The 17,232-nt window shown below is 53.3% G+C and overlaps 7 protein-coding genes across 7 annotated transcripts; 1 reads left to right on the plus strand and 6 right to left on the minus strand.

Annotated features, from left to right (window-relative positions):
- Positions 1-1,480: 1,480 nt before the first annotated feature.
- On the minus strand, positions 1,481-1,906 carry G6M90_00g077740 (uncharacterized protein; the record flags this gene model as incomplete). Its single annotated transcript, XM_014689845.1, has 2 exons — positions 1,481-1,582; positions 1,637-1,906. 2 exons carry the CDS (start codon positions 1,904-1,906, stop codon positions 1,481-1,483), a joined length of 372 nt encoding a protein of 123 aa, XP_014545331.1.
- A 3,518-nt stretch (positions 1,907-5,424) lies between these two features.
- Positions 5,425-6,205, minus strand: ard1 (N-terminal acetyltransferase A complex catalytic subunit ard1; the record flags this gene model as incomplete). Its single annotated transcript, XM_014689844.1, has 2 exons — positions 5,425-5,795; positions 5,893-6,205. The coding sequence occupies 2 exons, from the start codon at positions 6,203-6,205 to the stop codon at positions 5,425-5,427; spliced, it is 684 nt and encodes a 227-aa protein (XP_014545330.1).
- Positions 6,206-7,181: 976 nt separating this feature from the next.
- MES1 (Methionine--tRNA ligase, cytoplasmic) lies at positions 7,182-9,116 on the minus strand (the record flags this gene model as incomplete). The annotated part of the gene is made up of 1 exon (XM_014689843.1): positions 7,182-9,116. One exon carries the CDS (start codon positions 9,114-9,116, stop codon positions 7,182-7,184), a length of 1,935 nt encoding a protein of 644 aa, XP_014545329.1.
- Positions 9,117-9,872: 756 nt separating this feature from the next.
- LTO1 lies at positions 9,873-10,322 on the plus strand (the record flags this gene model as incomplete). The annotated part of the gene is made up of 1 exon (XM_014689842.1): positions 9,873-10,322. One exon carries the CDS (start codon positions 9,873-9,875, stop codon positions 10,320-10,322), a length of 450 nt encoding a protein of 149 aa, XP_014545328.1.
- A 266-nt stretch (positions 10,323-10,588) lies between these two features.
- On the minus strand, positions 10,589-11,310 carry NU21M (NADH-ubiquinone oxidoreductase 21 subunit; the record flags this gene model as incomplete). Its single annotated transcript, XM_014689841.1, has 3 exons — positions 10,589-10,613; positions 10,678-11,171; positions 11,257-11,310. The coding sequence occupies 3 exons, from the start codon at positions 11,308-11,310 to the stop codon at positions 10,589-10,591; spliced, it is 573 nt and encodes a 190-aa protein (XP_014545327.1).
- A 777-nt stretch (positions 11,311-12,087) lies between these two features.
- Positions 12,088-12,858, minus strand: DOT5 (Peroxiredoxin DOT5; the record flags this gene model as incomplete). The annotated part of the gene is made up of 2 exons (XM_014689840.1): positions 12,088-12,401; positions 12,513-12,858. The coding sequence occupies 2 exons, from the start codon at positions 12,856-12,858 to the stop codon at positions 12,088-12,090; spliced, it is 660 nt and encodes a 219-aa protein (XP_014545326.1).
- A 1,852-nt stretch (positions 12,859-14,710) lies between these two features.
- On the minus strand, positions 14,711-15,913 carry YIA6 (Mitochondrial nicotinamide adenine dinucleotide transporter 1; the record flags this gene model as incomplete). Its single annotated transcript, XM_014689839.1, has 2 exons — positions 14,711-15,480; positions 15,553-15,913. The coding sequence occupies 2 exons, from the start codon at positions 15,911-15,913 to the stop codon at positions 14,711-14,713; spliced, it is 1,131 nt and encodes a 376-aa protein (XP_014545325.1).
- Positions 15,914-17,232: the final 1,319 nt, after the last annotated feature.

Here is a 17,232-nt window from a genome sequence, read left to right on the forward strand (position 1 = left end):
TCCATTCGCGATACCAATGTTGGACCGGCTGAGCAGGAAACGCTAGGGCTCGACTGTAAGGCACGGGTGACGATTTATCGTGTTTGTGCCAGGACGGGGCGGATTCTGGGTCAGCTTCCACGAGATCAAGTCTCCGAGAGTCTCTACTCGCGGATCGTCTGTTTGAGGTCGATGACAACCGCAAAGGGCAAGATGGGAGACCATGATGGACCAGGTGGAATGGCTTGGGACGGGTCAAGATGCAACAAGAGACTCCTGGATTCTCATATGGGAGCTAAAGGACATGGAGGAGCTCCGACTCAACATGTTTTACGGTTAGGATCCAACAATGAAACTCAAAAAGGGGCATCGTCGACAGAGGACCTCGAAGCTACACAGACTGAACACATGACCCGGTGGAAACCTTGGGCACTGCTTTTATTCTTGTGTATATATAGTAGTCACTCGTCCCTACCCTTCTCCAGAAAACCAAGGACGTTTGACATGCTACGAGATTATCTTTGAATCGAGTCATCAGCTCCAAGCCCTATTAAGCCCTTGTCACACAATACGAGACAAAACAGGATCGAATAGACTATCAAGCTTCTTCTAGCTATAACTTATACCTGGTCAATTCTTGTTTCTGGGATTGATCAAGTCTTACACGTGATTTGTTGACCTCAGCTAGACATGTCCGATTTTTCTTGAACGCCAGGGTTGTTGAGATGCGGCTCGGCCAAAAAGCCAGACAATAACCACATTTACAATTGAGACTAAATCGGATCTATAGCACATGAGTGCATGTTGTATGGGTTTCCACAAGGTAAACATGAGTTGATGGCTACAACTACAATCAGAAAGAGAGCATGTCGACGGGAGTATAAAGGGGTATAGTTGCTGTTCAATTACAGCGTTTTGTGAGGAAGCAAGTATAGCTTCTGAAGATGGCGCGTAACATCATATCAACAGGCATCATTGACGGACTGTGAGAAATGTGAGGACATCTTCCTCTTGAAGTGCTAGCAAAAAACTGACAAAAGAAATCCTCAACAGCGTCCTTCGTATAGTGCAAGTAAAATCGCACTCACAACCCTTATTATCCGACATTGCAAAAAGATTGAAACACAAAACAAAAACAAATCCAAAACCAATGAAACAATAAATCCAGCGCACTGCAGTTGCAGTTCTTGTCCTATTTCCCTCCAAGTAAACTCCGTCTCCAATTCCAACACCATCCCGCCCTTGACACATCATCGTATCGTTTTGTTTCGTGTCTTCCGGAATGCAACCATACAGCATGAAAACATTGCATGTGCAACAAGACTCGTGGTGCGTGATAAACCAACGTCAGGTATCAGGTTGTCGGTCTTCTTTCGGTCTTGGTGGCCGGGTTCCATCATTCATGGCGATAAATCGCGAGAGGTATCGTGATCGAGCAAAGAGTCGTGAACTCGATGAGGGACACACACGAGTCGCGTTGAGTAGCACCAGACTGATTTAGCTAAACGTAGTTACCTGGGCGCCATAAATCTTTATTCTCGAAGAGAACTTCAAACACCACCCGTTTCTGCAGATACGAAAGAGGGGGGCAGGTTTGAGGGACCTATTTAAACGTTAGGATCGGTTTGATTCACCCCGGCATGAAGAGGATACGTACCTGAGGAGTCTCACGCTTCCACGTATTAACGGTGAGAACCAAGAAGCCACTGTCAAGGTACTCATGGAAGTTCGCCATTCCAAATGTGGTAATTATCTTTACTCGGATGCTGTTCCAGAACACCGTTGGATCGTGCGGACCGACATGTGCCAAGATCATACCATATTCTTTAAGGCCTTTTGCCTTAAACTGCACCCATCCTTCACCGAAATCTTCCACCCATTTCTTCGCTGGGTGTTGAATTCCTGTAACTTGAAACGCGCCGCTCATGATGCCGGTTGTTGATGCTCGTGTATGTCTTGATGTCTTGGGATAAGCCACGTGAGGCAAGGGGTTTCTCAATAAGAAAAAGGTGTTGATCATACAACAATGGCGATGATGATGAGAAAAAAACCCAAGGAGGTCGGCGGGTGAGGAGGGCATTTATAGTTGCAAGTGCCGCAATAAAACCTGAACAGAACTCAGGCAACGCACCAGAAGTTTTTGAGCAGAAGTTCATAGACAACGACAAAGGTATATTCATAGCAAACCCAGAAACCTGCTGATAGCCATGAAGGCCTGGCATGGAAGAGGGGATTAGAGAGTGTTCTGGCAGACTTGTTCTTGTTCCTGTCTTGTCCTTGTCTTGTTCATACGGGCCGAGGAACCGGGCCGTATCCTGCCTGCAGCTGTGAATCTTCTGATTCACTCATGCATAAGCAGCTACTACTCCATCTTCACAGAAATCCTGTTCTAGAAACAAAACTCCCAAGGAACACAAAAGGACGGCACGCCGGGTGATCCTCTGCATAGTGACCTGTCGGATTCCAGTCTACGCAGCCTTGTTTTGCTCTCCGCGTGCCCAGGGCGTCTCCCTGACTTCAAGGTAATCAATCTGTGTTCATCTAATGGGCGCTTGAAAGACGAAAGCGAAAATGACAGAATGACATATCAGAATTTCGGCAAGGCGACGATGCATGGTGCTGACGGCCTGAAGGCATGGGCGCAGGTACGCTGCTCAAATCAAGGCCCGTACAGACCATTCCGGCCGAAAATAGTACGTCACATGGAGACTGTTAAATTGATCATATTCTGATTGCATGTCGATGTGCTTGGGATGGAAATCAGGGCAAGTTCAAGTCCAGCGATGGAGTCGGAAGCAAGTAAATGGCAGACAGAATGACAAGTCAAAAATAAAAAGTAAAAATAAAAATGTCAACTACTCTAAAAAATGGAGCCATTCAAAAATTCCCTATCAAATTCCTTGTTTAGTTTCTCTGCAAATGATGCCAGGACGCAAGTTCTCGAGCCGTGATGAAGCCAGCACTTGTCCAGTTGTTCAAGCTGCACAAGATGCTCCATATTCTTCGCCAGTTTACACGAAACCCGGGCTATTGTCAATAACAGCACGTCCAGGTACGGGTCTAGTTGGATAAGAAGGTGTTTCCTTTTCCCTCATGTATTATTGTAGACGCTCTCCGGTCGAAGCATCCCCCTCGTGCTCGCGCGCATGTCCAAGTTTGTGAACCGAGCTTTCGGCGTTGGAGATGAAGTTCCTCGTCCATATCTTCCATGATATCGAACTAGACGCCAGGTAGGCAATCCGTCCGCCTAGGTTGCTCGCTCAAGACGAAAGGAGCAGTCCCATTTCCGTGGATAGCGTTTCCGCTGCTCACGATGGCTGGCGGTGCTTGTTTCTCGGTCCATTCACAGACGGCTCTACATCCTCTAGAAGCTTCTTCCTGCTCTCTCATATATTCTCGTAGATGCTTTCCTCCGGTCGGAGCATCACCCTCGTGCTCGCGCGCATGCCAAAAGATGCCGAATGTGTCGGCGTAGCCGGGATCACGCTTCTATTGTTACTGGTTCATTGTGCGCATGGCAAATTAGCTTGCAATAGTACTCACAGGTATGCTGCAGCAAATATCTACGTTGATATACATGGTATTGTCTAGTCTCTCGTCTGGACGGCGAAATTCGGCCCATGTTTCGCCTCGAGTAGGCCTCCTAGCAAGCCAGGATAAGGGGAACCTTGCGCCATGCATGTCATTCTTCGTCTTCCCCGATAAGAACCCCTTGGTATGCGGCGGAAATGACGGAAGTTTGGTGTATCAAGAGGGTAAAGGCTTTTGGCGTCGGAGCCGGCCCGATGAATAAGTTTGGCGCCGGGCCATGGATAAAAGATCCGCTCGTCTCACATTGTTGTAATGGTGTCGCCCTGGGCGTAGCATATCCGTATCGGGGCGCTCTGAGTTATTTTCTATTAGACTTCGTTGGTTGTGCGAAGCGCAAATATATCGGTCGTGTTCGTCCTCTGGGCAGGCCCGGTTTGGGGGGAAATGTCCGAGGACATGATGATTTTGTAGACTATGATGGAGTGATGGAGATGGTGACACGAGATGCTCAGACCAGACAGGAGAAAAGGAGAGCAAAAGGCCTAAGGCCTCGCTTTTATGCCTGCAGCCCTCTCGGCCACCGAGTTCCCAGAGACTACCAACACATTGACCAAGGTCAGTGGTCATCTACACACATCCCAGACCAGGGGAGCGCGAACACACATACATACAAAGGGGGACAGGACATCTGTTCAGCAATATCTTGCTCTTATGACCTGTCACCAGGCCCATTATGCATCCAGGCCCGCACGCAGGGAAGCCCAAGCGCTCTTTGTCGCCATAACAAGTGCACGAGCTCCCTGGACCTGCAGCTACTGGGACGTACATTCCCGCAAACTCGTCCAAAACACCGTGTCAACAAGCTCCGTCCGCTTTGTCAGGTCACAGGGAGAGTTGGTCCATGACGGGGACGGCCCGGCTGCGAAACGTCCCAGCGATCCAAGCGTCCCCCTTTTCATGGTACATCCAAAGCCAGGTCTTTTTACCTCCATAGCCACATGACCCCATATTCCAGGAGTCCGTCCCATCAAAGAGGTCATGTCCTGCAAGAAAGAGTCGGGACCCGATCGTCCCGGTGGTGCCCTGCTTCGCCCGCCCCTGAGTGTCTTCTCCCAAAGCCATTCTTGACATTGTTTCACAGAGCCCTCATGTGGCAAGATGTCCTTTGTGGTGGGATAACACCAAGGAGCTGACGGCATCTGCCGGAACAACATGATGAAGGAGGTCTGAAACAACAACGCTCGGAGTGAGATGTGCCCCCTGAAGCGAGCTATAAAGTCACAAACGTGGCATGTCACGCTTGGACTTGGGTGGGGTGGAAGGAATTAGACGTTCTCTGAACAAAAAAACCATAACGTTTATCTTAAGACAGTATCAAGCCAGTATCACGAAGCGGCACGATGTGAAATGGCCGCTGCCACGCTTAACACAAAGAACGGCAAGCCGGAGGAAGAATTCCTTCAGACACATCTATCGAGGCTTCATTAGTCTATAAGCACACCTATATATATCCAAAGTAGTCCAAAGTGAGTCCTGCATGTATACTTATAGATTCATATATATCGCCAGGTGTAGTCCGCGCTTCTAGTCCCCAGGCAGACACAACAAAGAGACAGACAGCTGCCGAAATATCGTAGTCCCTTGTGTTTGTGAAACAACAACAGGTCTCGTCTTCCCTTTATCACAGGTTGGGCCAAGTGAATCGTGGTCCATCAGTCCAAGCCGACTTGGTCGCATTACCGCGCCGAACCACAACTTCAAGCCCATTGCCAATGTATACCGTCTCCCACACTGGCCAACTATCCATAGCACCTTGGTTGCACTCGTATTTTATCTATCCACTTAGTGAGAAAGCCATTCATCTCATGCACCGGTATATCTATCCTCGGCCCATTCCACCATCTCCCCCCAATTCTAATGCTTGCTCTCATCCTTCTCCACCAACGCGCCTACACCTAAACTCCTCCCCACCGCGACCTTGATCTTCCTCCCCTCCTTGTCATCCTTGTTCTTCGCCGGATCCCGCCCAACCTCGCCCACGGCCTCGCCCTCGTCCACCCCGTCCGTGCCGTTGGTCTCCCTCTCCGCGTCGTCAAGCTGCCTCTTAATCTCGTCCAGGTCCAGACGCATGCAAAACGCATCTTCCCCGTCGGCGTAGTACTTTGCCTCCACCTTTTCGTTCTTGAAGCCCAGCGTGTCCTCGTACAGATGGCGAGCGGCGACGTTGGAGACGCGCACGTGCAGCGAGACGTACCTTGCCTGGAAGGTTTCGACCATTGCCTGTTCTGCACCACGTTACATGTTAGCCGAGTCCTCGTAAAAGAAACTGCGCAAAGCCAAAGGTCCCAGCAGAGACGGGGTTCAAGGCCCAAGACAACATACGGCTCTGCCTCATGAGCTTCTCCGCAATGCCCAGCCGCCGGTGTGTCCTCATGACGCTCAAGCTCGTGATGTGGCCGTGCTGCACGCCGTCGGTCGGCTCCTCCTCCATCTTGGCCAGCACGTAGCCCACAATCTTGGGGTAGTCGTAGGGCCCCTTGGGCGGCCGGCTCACGTCCACGGCGACGTAGCTTAGTTGCGGCCATGACAGCGCATGGTACAGGTAGTATTTGAGGAAGTAGTTTTCGGGGAGGTTCTCCAGGTTCGCGTGCTGGATGAGCGGGAGGTCCGCGCTGCTGAGGACACGGATGTCCATTGTGGACGCTCTGTTGGCCCTGGTTGTTCCAAAAGGGAGGAGATGCGCTGTAGCTGTGGAGGGCGAGGGTATCGGGGGAGAAGTGGCGCGCGCAAGATCGATTGAGGCGATGGCCGACGGTGCGCGGGTGTGTCTGCGGGTGGTGTGACGAAGTTTTTTTGGAGTTGTAGATGGCACACGACGCCGGAGCTTGGGGAGTTGTTGCCCCTCATGGAGGCGGCGGTGGGATATGTGGGGCCGCGAACTCGGTCTTGCGGTGGCACCCTTGGCGAGAAACAAAAGCCGCCAACAGATGAAAAGGAAAGGAAAGGAAAGAAATTGCTGTCTGGTATTCTTGCTTGACAATACTTGATGTATAATAGCATCTTTTAAAAACAAGTGCTTACTCAAAGAATATAATAAAAATACCCTTTCTTTGCTATAATTGAAATACTTATACTTTTACATATATAGTAGTAAGCGCTCTCCGAATTAAGTTAGGGGTTATATATAAGCTTTCCTATATATCGAGGAGTAAAAAACAGTGCACTGTAATAGCGTGCCTCGAGTAAGTTTTTTTTAACTCGTGGCTAATCTACAGTAAGCATAGTAGATTGGGAATGCATTTTTCCTATATTTTAGTGTGCACCATTTTCATTTTAGTGCACTTCATAGATGCCACTTTCAAAGGTAGTCGCATTTTGCACTTTCTAGCCAAGGCGCCACCGTCCATCCACGACAAACATTTCACTCTAAATCGGTATAGTCATTGATTTAAAAGAAAAGAAAAAGAAAAATCGTTTCTCTTTGGCACACCAAGTCTATCACTATGACATGATTGCTATATCTCTGTACTACGCCAGCCATGCCCTCTCGCTTCATGCCTCATTCCAAAAGCCTTTCATGCCGTCGTCGCCGTCCCCAGACCATAGCCCTTCCAAAATGGCATCTCGAATAACCACACATCATACAACACCGTCTAAACTCTAATCTTTGTCTACTGCCCGTCAGGCTTGACCCGGATAGGCAAGTCCTTCGTATCACCCGCAGCAGGAGGCACAGCAGCTCCATCCTCTTTCTTCTTCTCCTCCTTTGACGCCGAGTTTTCGCCAGTAGTGGCCTGGGTGCCCCCCGCAGCCTTGACCGCCTTTCTCGCCTTCTTTTTCTCCTTTTCTTCCTGCTTCTTCCTCTTGGCAGCCTCTTCCGCAGCACGAGACTCGGCACTGCCTCCATACGCCGTCTTCCATTCGGCAACCTTCTTGTCGTCGATACGAGTAAATAGGTAGGCAGCTTTGCCAATCTTGTGGCCAGACTTGAGAATCTCAGGGTCCCAGACGTCAGGGATGAACGCAAGAGTGGTGTTTAGCTGTTTGCAGATAGACTCTGATGTCGAGGGCATGTACGGCGACGCAAGAGAAGCCAGCAGGTGGCACAGGTTGAGGGCGAGACCAATCACAGTCTTGGTTCTCTCGGGCTTCTCAACCAAGTTGGTGTTGTCCAGTCTGTACTGCAGCAAGGTGTTGCCCTCGGTGCTAATCTCCATGAGCTTCTTCACACCGGCACGAATGTGGACCTTCTCCATGAGGTCGACATACTCGGACAGGAGGGCATTGACACGAAGGATCCACCCGGCAAAGTCGAAAGTGTCGTCGGTATAGGTGGCGGAGTATTCGGGAATGGTGCCGTCGCATTTGGCATTGACAAACTTGACAATACGGTTGACAAAGTTGCCAAAGTTGGCGAGCAGCTCGCTGTTGTTGGCGAGGGCAAAGTTCTGCCACTCAAACTGAGTGTCTCCAGATTCGGGACGGTTTGACAAGAGGTAGTATCTCCAGACGGACGGGGAGATGCCGATATCCTTCACCTGGTTTCCAAACACGCCGACACCTCTCGACTTGGAGAATTTGCCGTTCTCGTAGTTGAGGTACTCGGTAGTTGACAGGTGGTTTAGCATGGTCCACTTGTAGCCGGTTCCGATTTCTGAACCAGGGAAAATGACAGTGTGGAAGGGCACATTGTCCTTGCCCATGAACTGGTACAGCGTAACGTTGTCTGGGTTCTTCCACCACTTCTCCCACTCATCCGTGTAGTTGGCCGTGATGGAGGGGTATCCGATACAGGCGTCGAACCACACGTAGATGACCTTCTTCTCATATCCGGGCAGCGGGATCGGGACACCCCACTTCAGATCTCTGGTGATACTGCGGCCCTCGAGGCCCTTGGTCAACCAAGACTGGGTAATGCCGACGCCATTCTGCGGCCATCCGTACTTCTTGTGCGCCTCCTCAAACCACTTTTCGATGTCGGACTGAAGCATGTCGAGCTTCAAAAAGATGTGCTTGGTATCGCGAGGGATGGGTTGAGCGCCATCAACCTTGCACCGGGGGTTGATCAACTCAAAGGGGTCCAAAAGCCCTCCGCACTTGTCGCACTGGTCACCTCTGGCATCATCATAGCCACACTTGGGGCAGGTTCCCTCGACGAATCGATCGGCCAGGTAGCCATCATGCTTCTCACAGTACGGCTGCGTCGTGGTACGTTCCTCCAGGAATCCGTTCTCGTGTAGTTTTAAGAAAATGTCCTGGACAATCTCTGTCTGCTTCTGGGTGGTGGTGCGGCCGAAGTGATCGAAGCCAATCTCAAACCAGTCGTAGACCTCCTTGTGCTTGACGTGGAACTCGTCACACAGCTGCTGGGGGGTCTGGCCCGTCTCCAGCGCTTTCGTCTCCGTGGCAGTGCCGTACTCGTCTGTTCCGCAAATGTAGAGGGTCGGGCGATCGCGAAGCTTGCTATATCGCGAGAAGACATCGGCACTTAGCACGCTGCCCACAATGTTGCCCAGATGAGGGACATTGTTGACGTAAGGCAGAGCACTGGTGATGAGGATGTTCCTCTTGCCCTCGACGGGCAGGATGGGATTATCAACCGGCATGTCAATTCTTTTCGTCCCCAAATCTTTCTGCAGCAGGTTGTATGGGCGAGGAAATGCGGCTTGTCGCTCTCAATGGCAATGGGGTGTGGCGATTGTTAAATATTCGAGCACGTAGGAGGAGGCAAAGCACGTAACTACTGACTGAGTCATCCGACGTGAGGTCTGGGCTCTGCGCGGCGTGGAAATGGAGGGGTCAATTTTTTGGTGCGGAAAACCCAGCCCCTCCTCCAATTGAAGGAGGGGCAGCCACGCGATCTCGCTTTGACATGCAGGGTTCATGGAGCGCCCTGGATGTCATGAATGACATGTGCGACAACATTGTAAGGGACCATCTCTAGTCGTCGGTCTGCCGTTTTTCAAGCATTGGAATCAACCCATGGGTCTCGACTGCTTTCCTCTCGGCTTTCCTTCCCGGCACAATTCCACGGGGAAGCTCACAGAACCTCGCAGTGCCAGGCCAATGACTCCCCAACCTGTACGAAAACACACTCTATTCTCAAGTAACACCAGACAGCGTCCAGTGTTCTCTCACACATTATACATCAAGATTGCCCGGCTTTTACTCCGTTAGTGCACCCCTAATAGAGGGACCCTTGCCAACAGAGAAGACGTCGATTTGATATCCCCCAAACCCAAAAGCCCCACTGAGTCAGACTCCCTACCCTGACCACCTACAATATACGACCTCAATCTTTGTCATCGCCACCCTGGTCTCACCACCACTTCCACCACCCTTCCCCCCAATATCCCAAGAGCATGCCTTCCACACCAGACCCCTTCGACGATGTTCTCAATCTCGAAGACAACTTTTACCAACGAGGCTACAGCCAGGGCCTTGCCGACGGCGAAAAAGCAGGCCGCATGGAGGGCCGCTCCTTCGGCATGCAACAGGGTTTCGACAAGTTCCTTGAGAGTGGCCGCCTAGCCAGCCGAGCCATCGTATGGGCCAACAGAATACCGCCCCGGGCGAAACACAGCCCAGAAGAAGGGGGCGGCTGCTCGGACACGCAGGAGGACAAGAAGGCATGCGCATTGCCCTCGCTGCCGAACAATGCCAGGCTAGAGAAGAATGTGAGAATGGTGTACTCCCTAGTGGAGCCGGACACGTTGTCGACAGAAAACACAGACGAGGCGGTTCAGGATTTCGACGACCGGGTCAAGAGGGCCCAGGGAAAGGTCAAGGTCGTCGAGAGGATGGCCTCATGAAGGCATGATTCATACTTTCGGTTGCATGACCACATGGCGTGCCATCACCACCTGGCGTGGGATAAAATAATGTACGGGATACACGGCGCGGCGGCATATCTTTTAATGAAAAAACTAGCGTTGGATTCATCCGCTACAATAGTTTAAAAAAGTGTAGAAGGCGTTTTTTGAATTCTCATTACAAAGGAGAACCGGTTCTATCACCTCGTCGTGCTACATGTCGTATGTACAAGTCATCACCCCCCCTTCCAACCCCCGAGCACCATCTATACAAAAGTCCGGCAAGGGTAGCTAGGAGCAGTTAGCAAATCACTCTCTTCCTACAAGGAACGTACATCGCTCCGGTAACACTCACCCCTGGGGATATGTATTCTCCTCCGTCAGCTCATACTTGTACACGTCCCACGAGCCCGACGTAAGGCTCTGGCCGCTGGGCAGCGGCGGCAGGCCGTCCACAAAGACGTCCTTGCCGCTCGTCTTCTCGAGACACTTGGCCAGACCCGTCTCGCCCTCCTGCTTCGCCGCGACGAGCTGCTTCTCGCCCGCCTCGCCAATCAGATCAACCTTGGGTGCGGCGGCGCTCCCAATCGTCAGCAGGCTAGCCACGTCGGCCTGGTTCATGACGCTCAGCTTGGGGTAGTGGCGGCGGTGGTCGCGCTTCCAGTAGGGATTGTCGGCGATGTCGCCGGCCGGCACGGTGACGGGGTCGTCGTAGGCCATGGGGTCGTTGCTGCCGGGTGGAGGGTTGCGGAAGTACGGGTTCAGCGGCACGCCGTTGGAGCGGTTGGCGTCAATGGCGAGGGCCTTGCGGATGGATTCCCACACTCCGGTGGACTGGACGGTTTGTTTCTATCGCGAGCAGGCAGCGGTGTTAGCATGGTCGGACGGACCAATTGATCGGGTGGCATGATTTGTGGTCGGCATTGGAGCATACCTTGGCGATGGAGACGACGCCTCCGGCAGCCTTGGCCACCGCTTGAGCCGACATTGTGACGTTGCGACAGATTGAGTGCGGTCGCTGGGATGGGGTTGACGGATAGACGAGCGTTTTGAGGTTGGATATGCGGTCGTGATCATTGGGTGTCGGCTTGGGGCCGGTGTTTTGCCGAGACGTCTTACCCTATACTAATTCCGTCGCATTTATTCATGGGACTGGCTGGCTGGGACTCGCTCTCGACTCAAATGAGGTGCTCCCAGATCAACAAGCTATCGGGCGAAATCCCTTGATATGTTGATGAGCTTCAGTTGGGAGTCTCTCGATCGTTAGACGTCAAACAGTATTCGTGCCCTCATTGCATAGGCAGGGCGTACTTGTACAAGCACCGTGTACCTACTCGTCGTGCCTAAACCAGAGAACCGCGATATGGGAAGTACCAAGGGAAACACGATATGGAATTAAGATTCATGGCTGCGCGCCAGCAAACCCGCTACATGGACGCAAAACACAGGTTGCGTGCAAGTGACTCACTCCAAAACTCAAATGGCCGCACACAACATATTTGATAGTAATAAGTTCTGCGCTCATTGGCAATCCATGATTCCTTTCCCCTCTTCCAACAACAAGAACCCTGATGCAACTGCAAGTTGGCGCCCGCAAACTAAACTACCCGCAAGACCTCGCGTCTGCCTCAATAGCCTCCAAAAGCTAGGTCTCATAGGTAAGACCCGTACCTCCGTGATTACAAAAACCGTGTCATCCAACCCGCGAGATCGCCAACCAAAGTCCAGACCCAAAGCGCACCATGAACAAAAACAAAAAGGGTAATTACCCCTTCAACTCCTCCACCAAAGCCTTGACCTTGTCCACGGTCCCGGCAGGACTGCCCGGCTGGGCAACAAGCACCTTGCCCTTCTTGTCAACCACAAACACGCCGCGCTGCGTACCCTTGGGCTGCTTCTTGAGCCCAATGGCGGCGATGAGAGTGGCCTGGGGATCACACAGCAGCGGGTACGGGAGCTTCTGCTTCTCCTTGAACGTGGTATTGGCCTTGGGCGAGTCTGCACTAAGGCCGTAGATGGCGAGGCCGTCGGCGGTGAGAGGGGCGTAGGAGTCGCGGAAGAGGCAGACCTGGTTTGTGCCTGGTTTTGATACATCAGCGCCCCGTCAACATGTACATGAGAGGGTGACGCGCGCGCCCGGCTCGCGCAAACGGAGTGCGATGAGGAGCCAAAAAAAAAAAAAAAACTTACATCCCGGCGTCGAGGCCTTGGGGTAGGTGAACAGGACAACGCCGCTCCCGCTCTCCTCGAGCAGCTTCTTCAACGTGGTCGTTTCGCCGTCGTTGGTCTGGATCTCTCCGCCAAAACCATCCAGGTCAATGACTTGGCCGACGGCGACTTTTTTGCTCGACGGCGCAGCAGCGGGAGCAGGAGAGGCGGCGGCAGCAGCAGCAGCGGGCTTCTCGTCTTCCTTCTTGGCCGCGGGCTCTGGCTTCTTGGACTTGGCCGGCCTGCCAGGCTTGGTGGCCTTCTTTGCAGCCGGCGCCGGGGCAGGCGGTGGCTGCGGTGCCTTGCGTTTGCGCAGTTCGACGGGCATGGTGGTGGTTCTTCTGCAAGGCTGGCGACGCTGGCTTCAAATTCAAACAAGAGCAAATGGCGTGGGAGGGCGGCAGAGGTGTGAGAGAAGTTTGAAGGGTAAAAGGGGGCCGGATGGGAGAGAATCCAGCTTGCGCCAGGTCTTATCGGCGCGACAAGAGAGCGCACTCTGTCGCGAAGGACGTGGCAGAGCAACCGAAACCAGACATTGACACAGCACAACATTGAACCGACACCACACAACACCACAGAGGGCGGCGGGCGGCACAGGCCGTCTGGTCAATCATTGATACTGGTCTGGTGCGCGTGCGCTGGGCGGAGCACCTCCGTCTGCTGGCCAAGCGAACATTGAACATTGAACACTGGAGCAGCCCCCGGCACGCTGGACGCAGAGCCCATGGCCTTTTTGCCCTCTCCAGCGCTGCCTGCCCCTTTCAATTTTCCCTGTCCGCTTCACCTTTCGCACATGCGTGCATCCGAGCTGCTGGAGGAGGCATCGGGTTGAGGTGTTCTGGACCGCCAGCCCCTGTGGCCGATTATTCTGGTTGGTCGGGGAAGCTTGCAAAGTCGAGCTCCAATCCGGGCCGACGTGATGTGACGTGCTTATGGGTGAGGCTTGCAGGGAGCTTGGGCCACCGGCATCCACACCAGTTGACTGCACAGAATATAAATATGTGTGCTCGACCGCTGTTCATCCGGCGCTTGCCTGGTGCGAGCTCCGGGTTCGACCCCCAGGCCTAGGAGTAATTGTTTTGTTCGACGTCCCCTTTTCACTGTTCGCACAGCCAAGTTCAATGCCTGCGCCTGTCGTTTTCCAGGCGACCGTGGCCATCTTATGCCACCAGACCGTTTGTGACTAAAACGGGCTTATAAACACCGGGTAAACAAAGTCCTCCGAATAAAAAAAAACAGCATCCAGTACTCGCACCTTGCCGTTTCGCAAATCCCTGAACAGAGACTTGCACCACCCACCGTCATCCCGACCAGATCAACCGACGCCATTGTCAAATCTACCACGGGCACGCTCTGCCTTGTCCATCGCCAGTAGCGAGCACGCCCAGATCCTCGATTCACGGCATGGACCCTCGCGTACGTCCAACCCTGCCCTGACCCAACCGCCACCCTCCCCAATGCCGGCAAACAAAAACATGCGCGCACATCATCCTTACGCTTGGTAGAAATTCATGGCGCCCGTCGCCGCATTCGCCATGGCGAGCCTCTTATTCGTGTAGGCGCCCCCGGGCATGACCCCGCACATTTGTACTCGACTGACCGATGTAGGTACACGAGGTCATCCATCAGAGCCGCCAGGAGGGAGTCGGGTCGGAGATAGCACATATAGATGCAGGCCCAAATGTAAATGCACAACACATAGAACCCGAAATGTGGCTGTATTAAAAGAAAACTCCCACGCCATGTATGTACAGGTAATGCTACACCATGCCCTGCCCACTCCGCCTTCATGTTCCCCTTGATGGCCTTGCGATATTTCCATGCTCCTCTCATGCATGCCCCTCAGTCTCTCAACACTCTTCCATCGCTCTCCTTGCACAAAGTCTAGAATAAAGAGCAAGCGCGTCCGGACGAAGGCGTATTGTGACCAAATGGTCAAAAAAAAAATTAACAGGCGGATAGATTTCCACTCCATAAACCAGGTTCGTCTATAGCTACAACCGTCTCCATGTGGGGGTATCTCCGGCTTTGCTCGTAGTATCAAGCAGCCACGTCCTCTGGTAAATATGTATATATAGCATGTATGTGTTATAGAAAAGAAAGATGAGGTGTTTTTCCCAAGTCAGCGGTGAGGGCTGCATGTGAGTGTTTGGCGACGCGAATTCCGCCTCACTGCCCACTCATGGTTGGCTTTTGTGCATGTGCATCTTGGCCCTGCCCTCTTCCTTTGCTCGGTGGAGGAATCTCATGACGTATTCGTATGTCAACATTGTGACGGTGGCCGCGGGCACAGCACGCATCATGTTGGTCCCCAAGCCGGCGTAGAACGCCCTCCAACCCTCCTCCCGAAGGATCGTTCGAAACGTCGTGACAATGCCGCGGTATTTGCGGCCGTCGACTGTGGGGTCCTTGGCCGGGTCCGGTGCGGCGATGCCCAGCCCTTGCAGAAACTGTTCACCGGCTACTGGCCGCCGTTGGGTTTGCAGTCGAGTTCGGATAACTTCATGCGGATAAGTGGCGCTGCTGGCCAGGATCTTGGAGAGCACCGATGCTGAGAGAATGCCGAACCAGTGTGCTTCTCCTGCACCCTCACCCATCCCCTGGCCTGTGAACTGGGTCTTGAGATATTCATACGTAGGAAACTGAACGGCCACGTGGGTCAATCCGAGGAGTGCAGGCGTGAGGCCGGAGTAGAACGATACTAGCCCCTCGGACGTGTACATTTTGCGAGCAGCGTCAAGCGTAGATCGATAGTGCCAGGGGTGGTTCAGCGTCGGTCTGGCAGTCGGGGTGTTGCCAGGCTTCGGAAACATATAATGTGCATGGTCTCGGGCAGGAGAGTGGCTCTGTGACATGAGCCGTGTTTTAATAACCCATATCGGATTGGTGACAATGGTGCTACTGGCGCCAGCAATGATGGAAGACCAGAAGTTGATCAGATGTGTACTATCTGCAATCATGTCAGTAAAGGACAACCCACGGAATCGGGCTATTCGACCATGGGACGAGCGGGAGAACCTACCAGAGTACTGGGCCATCCAGACTTTGCTCTTGTTATAGACGGTAAACCAAACTGCCCAGGTAGGCAAGTATCCCATGACAATGGGACCCAGGCCACGATACATGCCCCGAATACCCTCCTCCCTCCAAATCACATTGGCTGTGCCACTCAGACCATTATACATCCTCGGTTGTCCGACGTGCCGCCCATCTTGCAGCACTCTATACATACCCTGCGCCTGAAGCTTCGTCTTGATGACGTCAAGAGGACAAGTGATGACTCCGGAGGCGAATCCGCCCACGGCACCGGCCACGGCGTTGAACTGCGAGTCGGAGGCAGAGGCGGCCCATTTCTGAAACGGGGTCGGCCCGGCGTGGTGCATTGGAAAATCGGCCGAGTGTCGATATGAGGCTGTTGCATGTTCTGGTGACGGGGAAGCCCTGCCTGGTTGGGCGGATTGGTCGTGAGACATGCCCCTTCGTGTGGCGGCGGTGAAATGGCTATCTGAAACCTCACTGTCGGGCGTTTGTACTCGGGACTAGGGCACACGGCGCGGCGAGAATATCGATGAGAAGCGTAGCCCGACTCGGGGTGGATATTGGGGGCCGAGGCCTGGATCTCGTCCAACTTGGCAAGGCTCAAAGTCCCCCTCCCCGAGCGGTGGGAGTTGCGCGTTGTGTGTGTCCAACAAGTGTCGGGGTTGCTGGGAAATCACAGGCCGACCAGGCCGGGCCAGGTTCGACGGCGCCGCGGGGCGTCGCTTTGATTTTGAAAGGAGAATAGCAGCAGGCAATGTCGCTGCTTTATAATCGAGAGCACCGCGCTTGAATCGCTTGAATCATTCGAGCCGATGCCGGTTGAAAGGGACTGGCGGATACTGCGGGGAACGCACCGAAACGCTCCCACTCGCAGAGACCGTATCCCACCTAGCGAACAGCCGCGGCCATTGGCCTTTTTCAGACGTGGAGAGGAATTCGAACAATGTAAGGGACCAAGTGAATGGTCGTGCGAGCTCGGGAGACGGGCGACAGGAAGCGACGACAAGTAGGCGGTTTTTCGCGGTGGTATGGGTGGTAAGTGTACGGGAGAGGAGGAGAGTTGGAGTGTGGTGGATTGTCCAGGTGAGGTCAGGGCCCAGAGTGAGGAAAAATGTGGACGCTAAACATGGTGGAGCGGAGAGCATGACGAATGACGAGATCGCTAACATTTGGAGGGCTGCAGGCCGCTAACGGACCTGGACGGAGTTGCGCCCCAGTGCCCGCGGCGCGGCCTGTACGGAGCCCCGAGAACTCCAAATGTTCAATGCTGGATGGACCAGCCAGACGTGGAGCAGTTACTCCGTGCCAGCATCCCAACATTACAAGCTCATCAACCACCAGCGCTTGCCAGCCACAGCATGTGCTCGATATCAATTGGCCTTCTTGATGCTACGCCGTCGCCGTGCGCATGTGTACATGTACGTGCTGGCATCCCCCCATGCGTCCAGATACTCCGTACGCCGAGAGCGCATTGTCGTCGCGGAATATTTACCAACGCCGAACAGCGGAGGCGACGTGGAGGCGGCGACGCTTGTTTGAGATTGAGCAGTGTTTGCCAGCCGTTCTCTCATCCCACCTTGGCGTCTGGCTGCAGCCCATGATCCAAGACACCAGCACCATCTGACCAGTTGGCATCTTTACACACCGGCCCTGTCCCTGCACG

This window comes from Metarhizium brunneum, chromosome 4 (genome assembly GCF_013426205.1).
Source record: "Metarhizium brunneum chromosome 4, complete sequence".
Taxonomy (NCBI): domain Eukaryota; kingdom Fungi; phylum Ascomycota; class Sordariomycetes; order Hypocreales; family Clavicipitaceae; genus Metarhizium; species Metarhizium brunneum.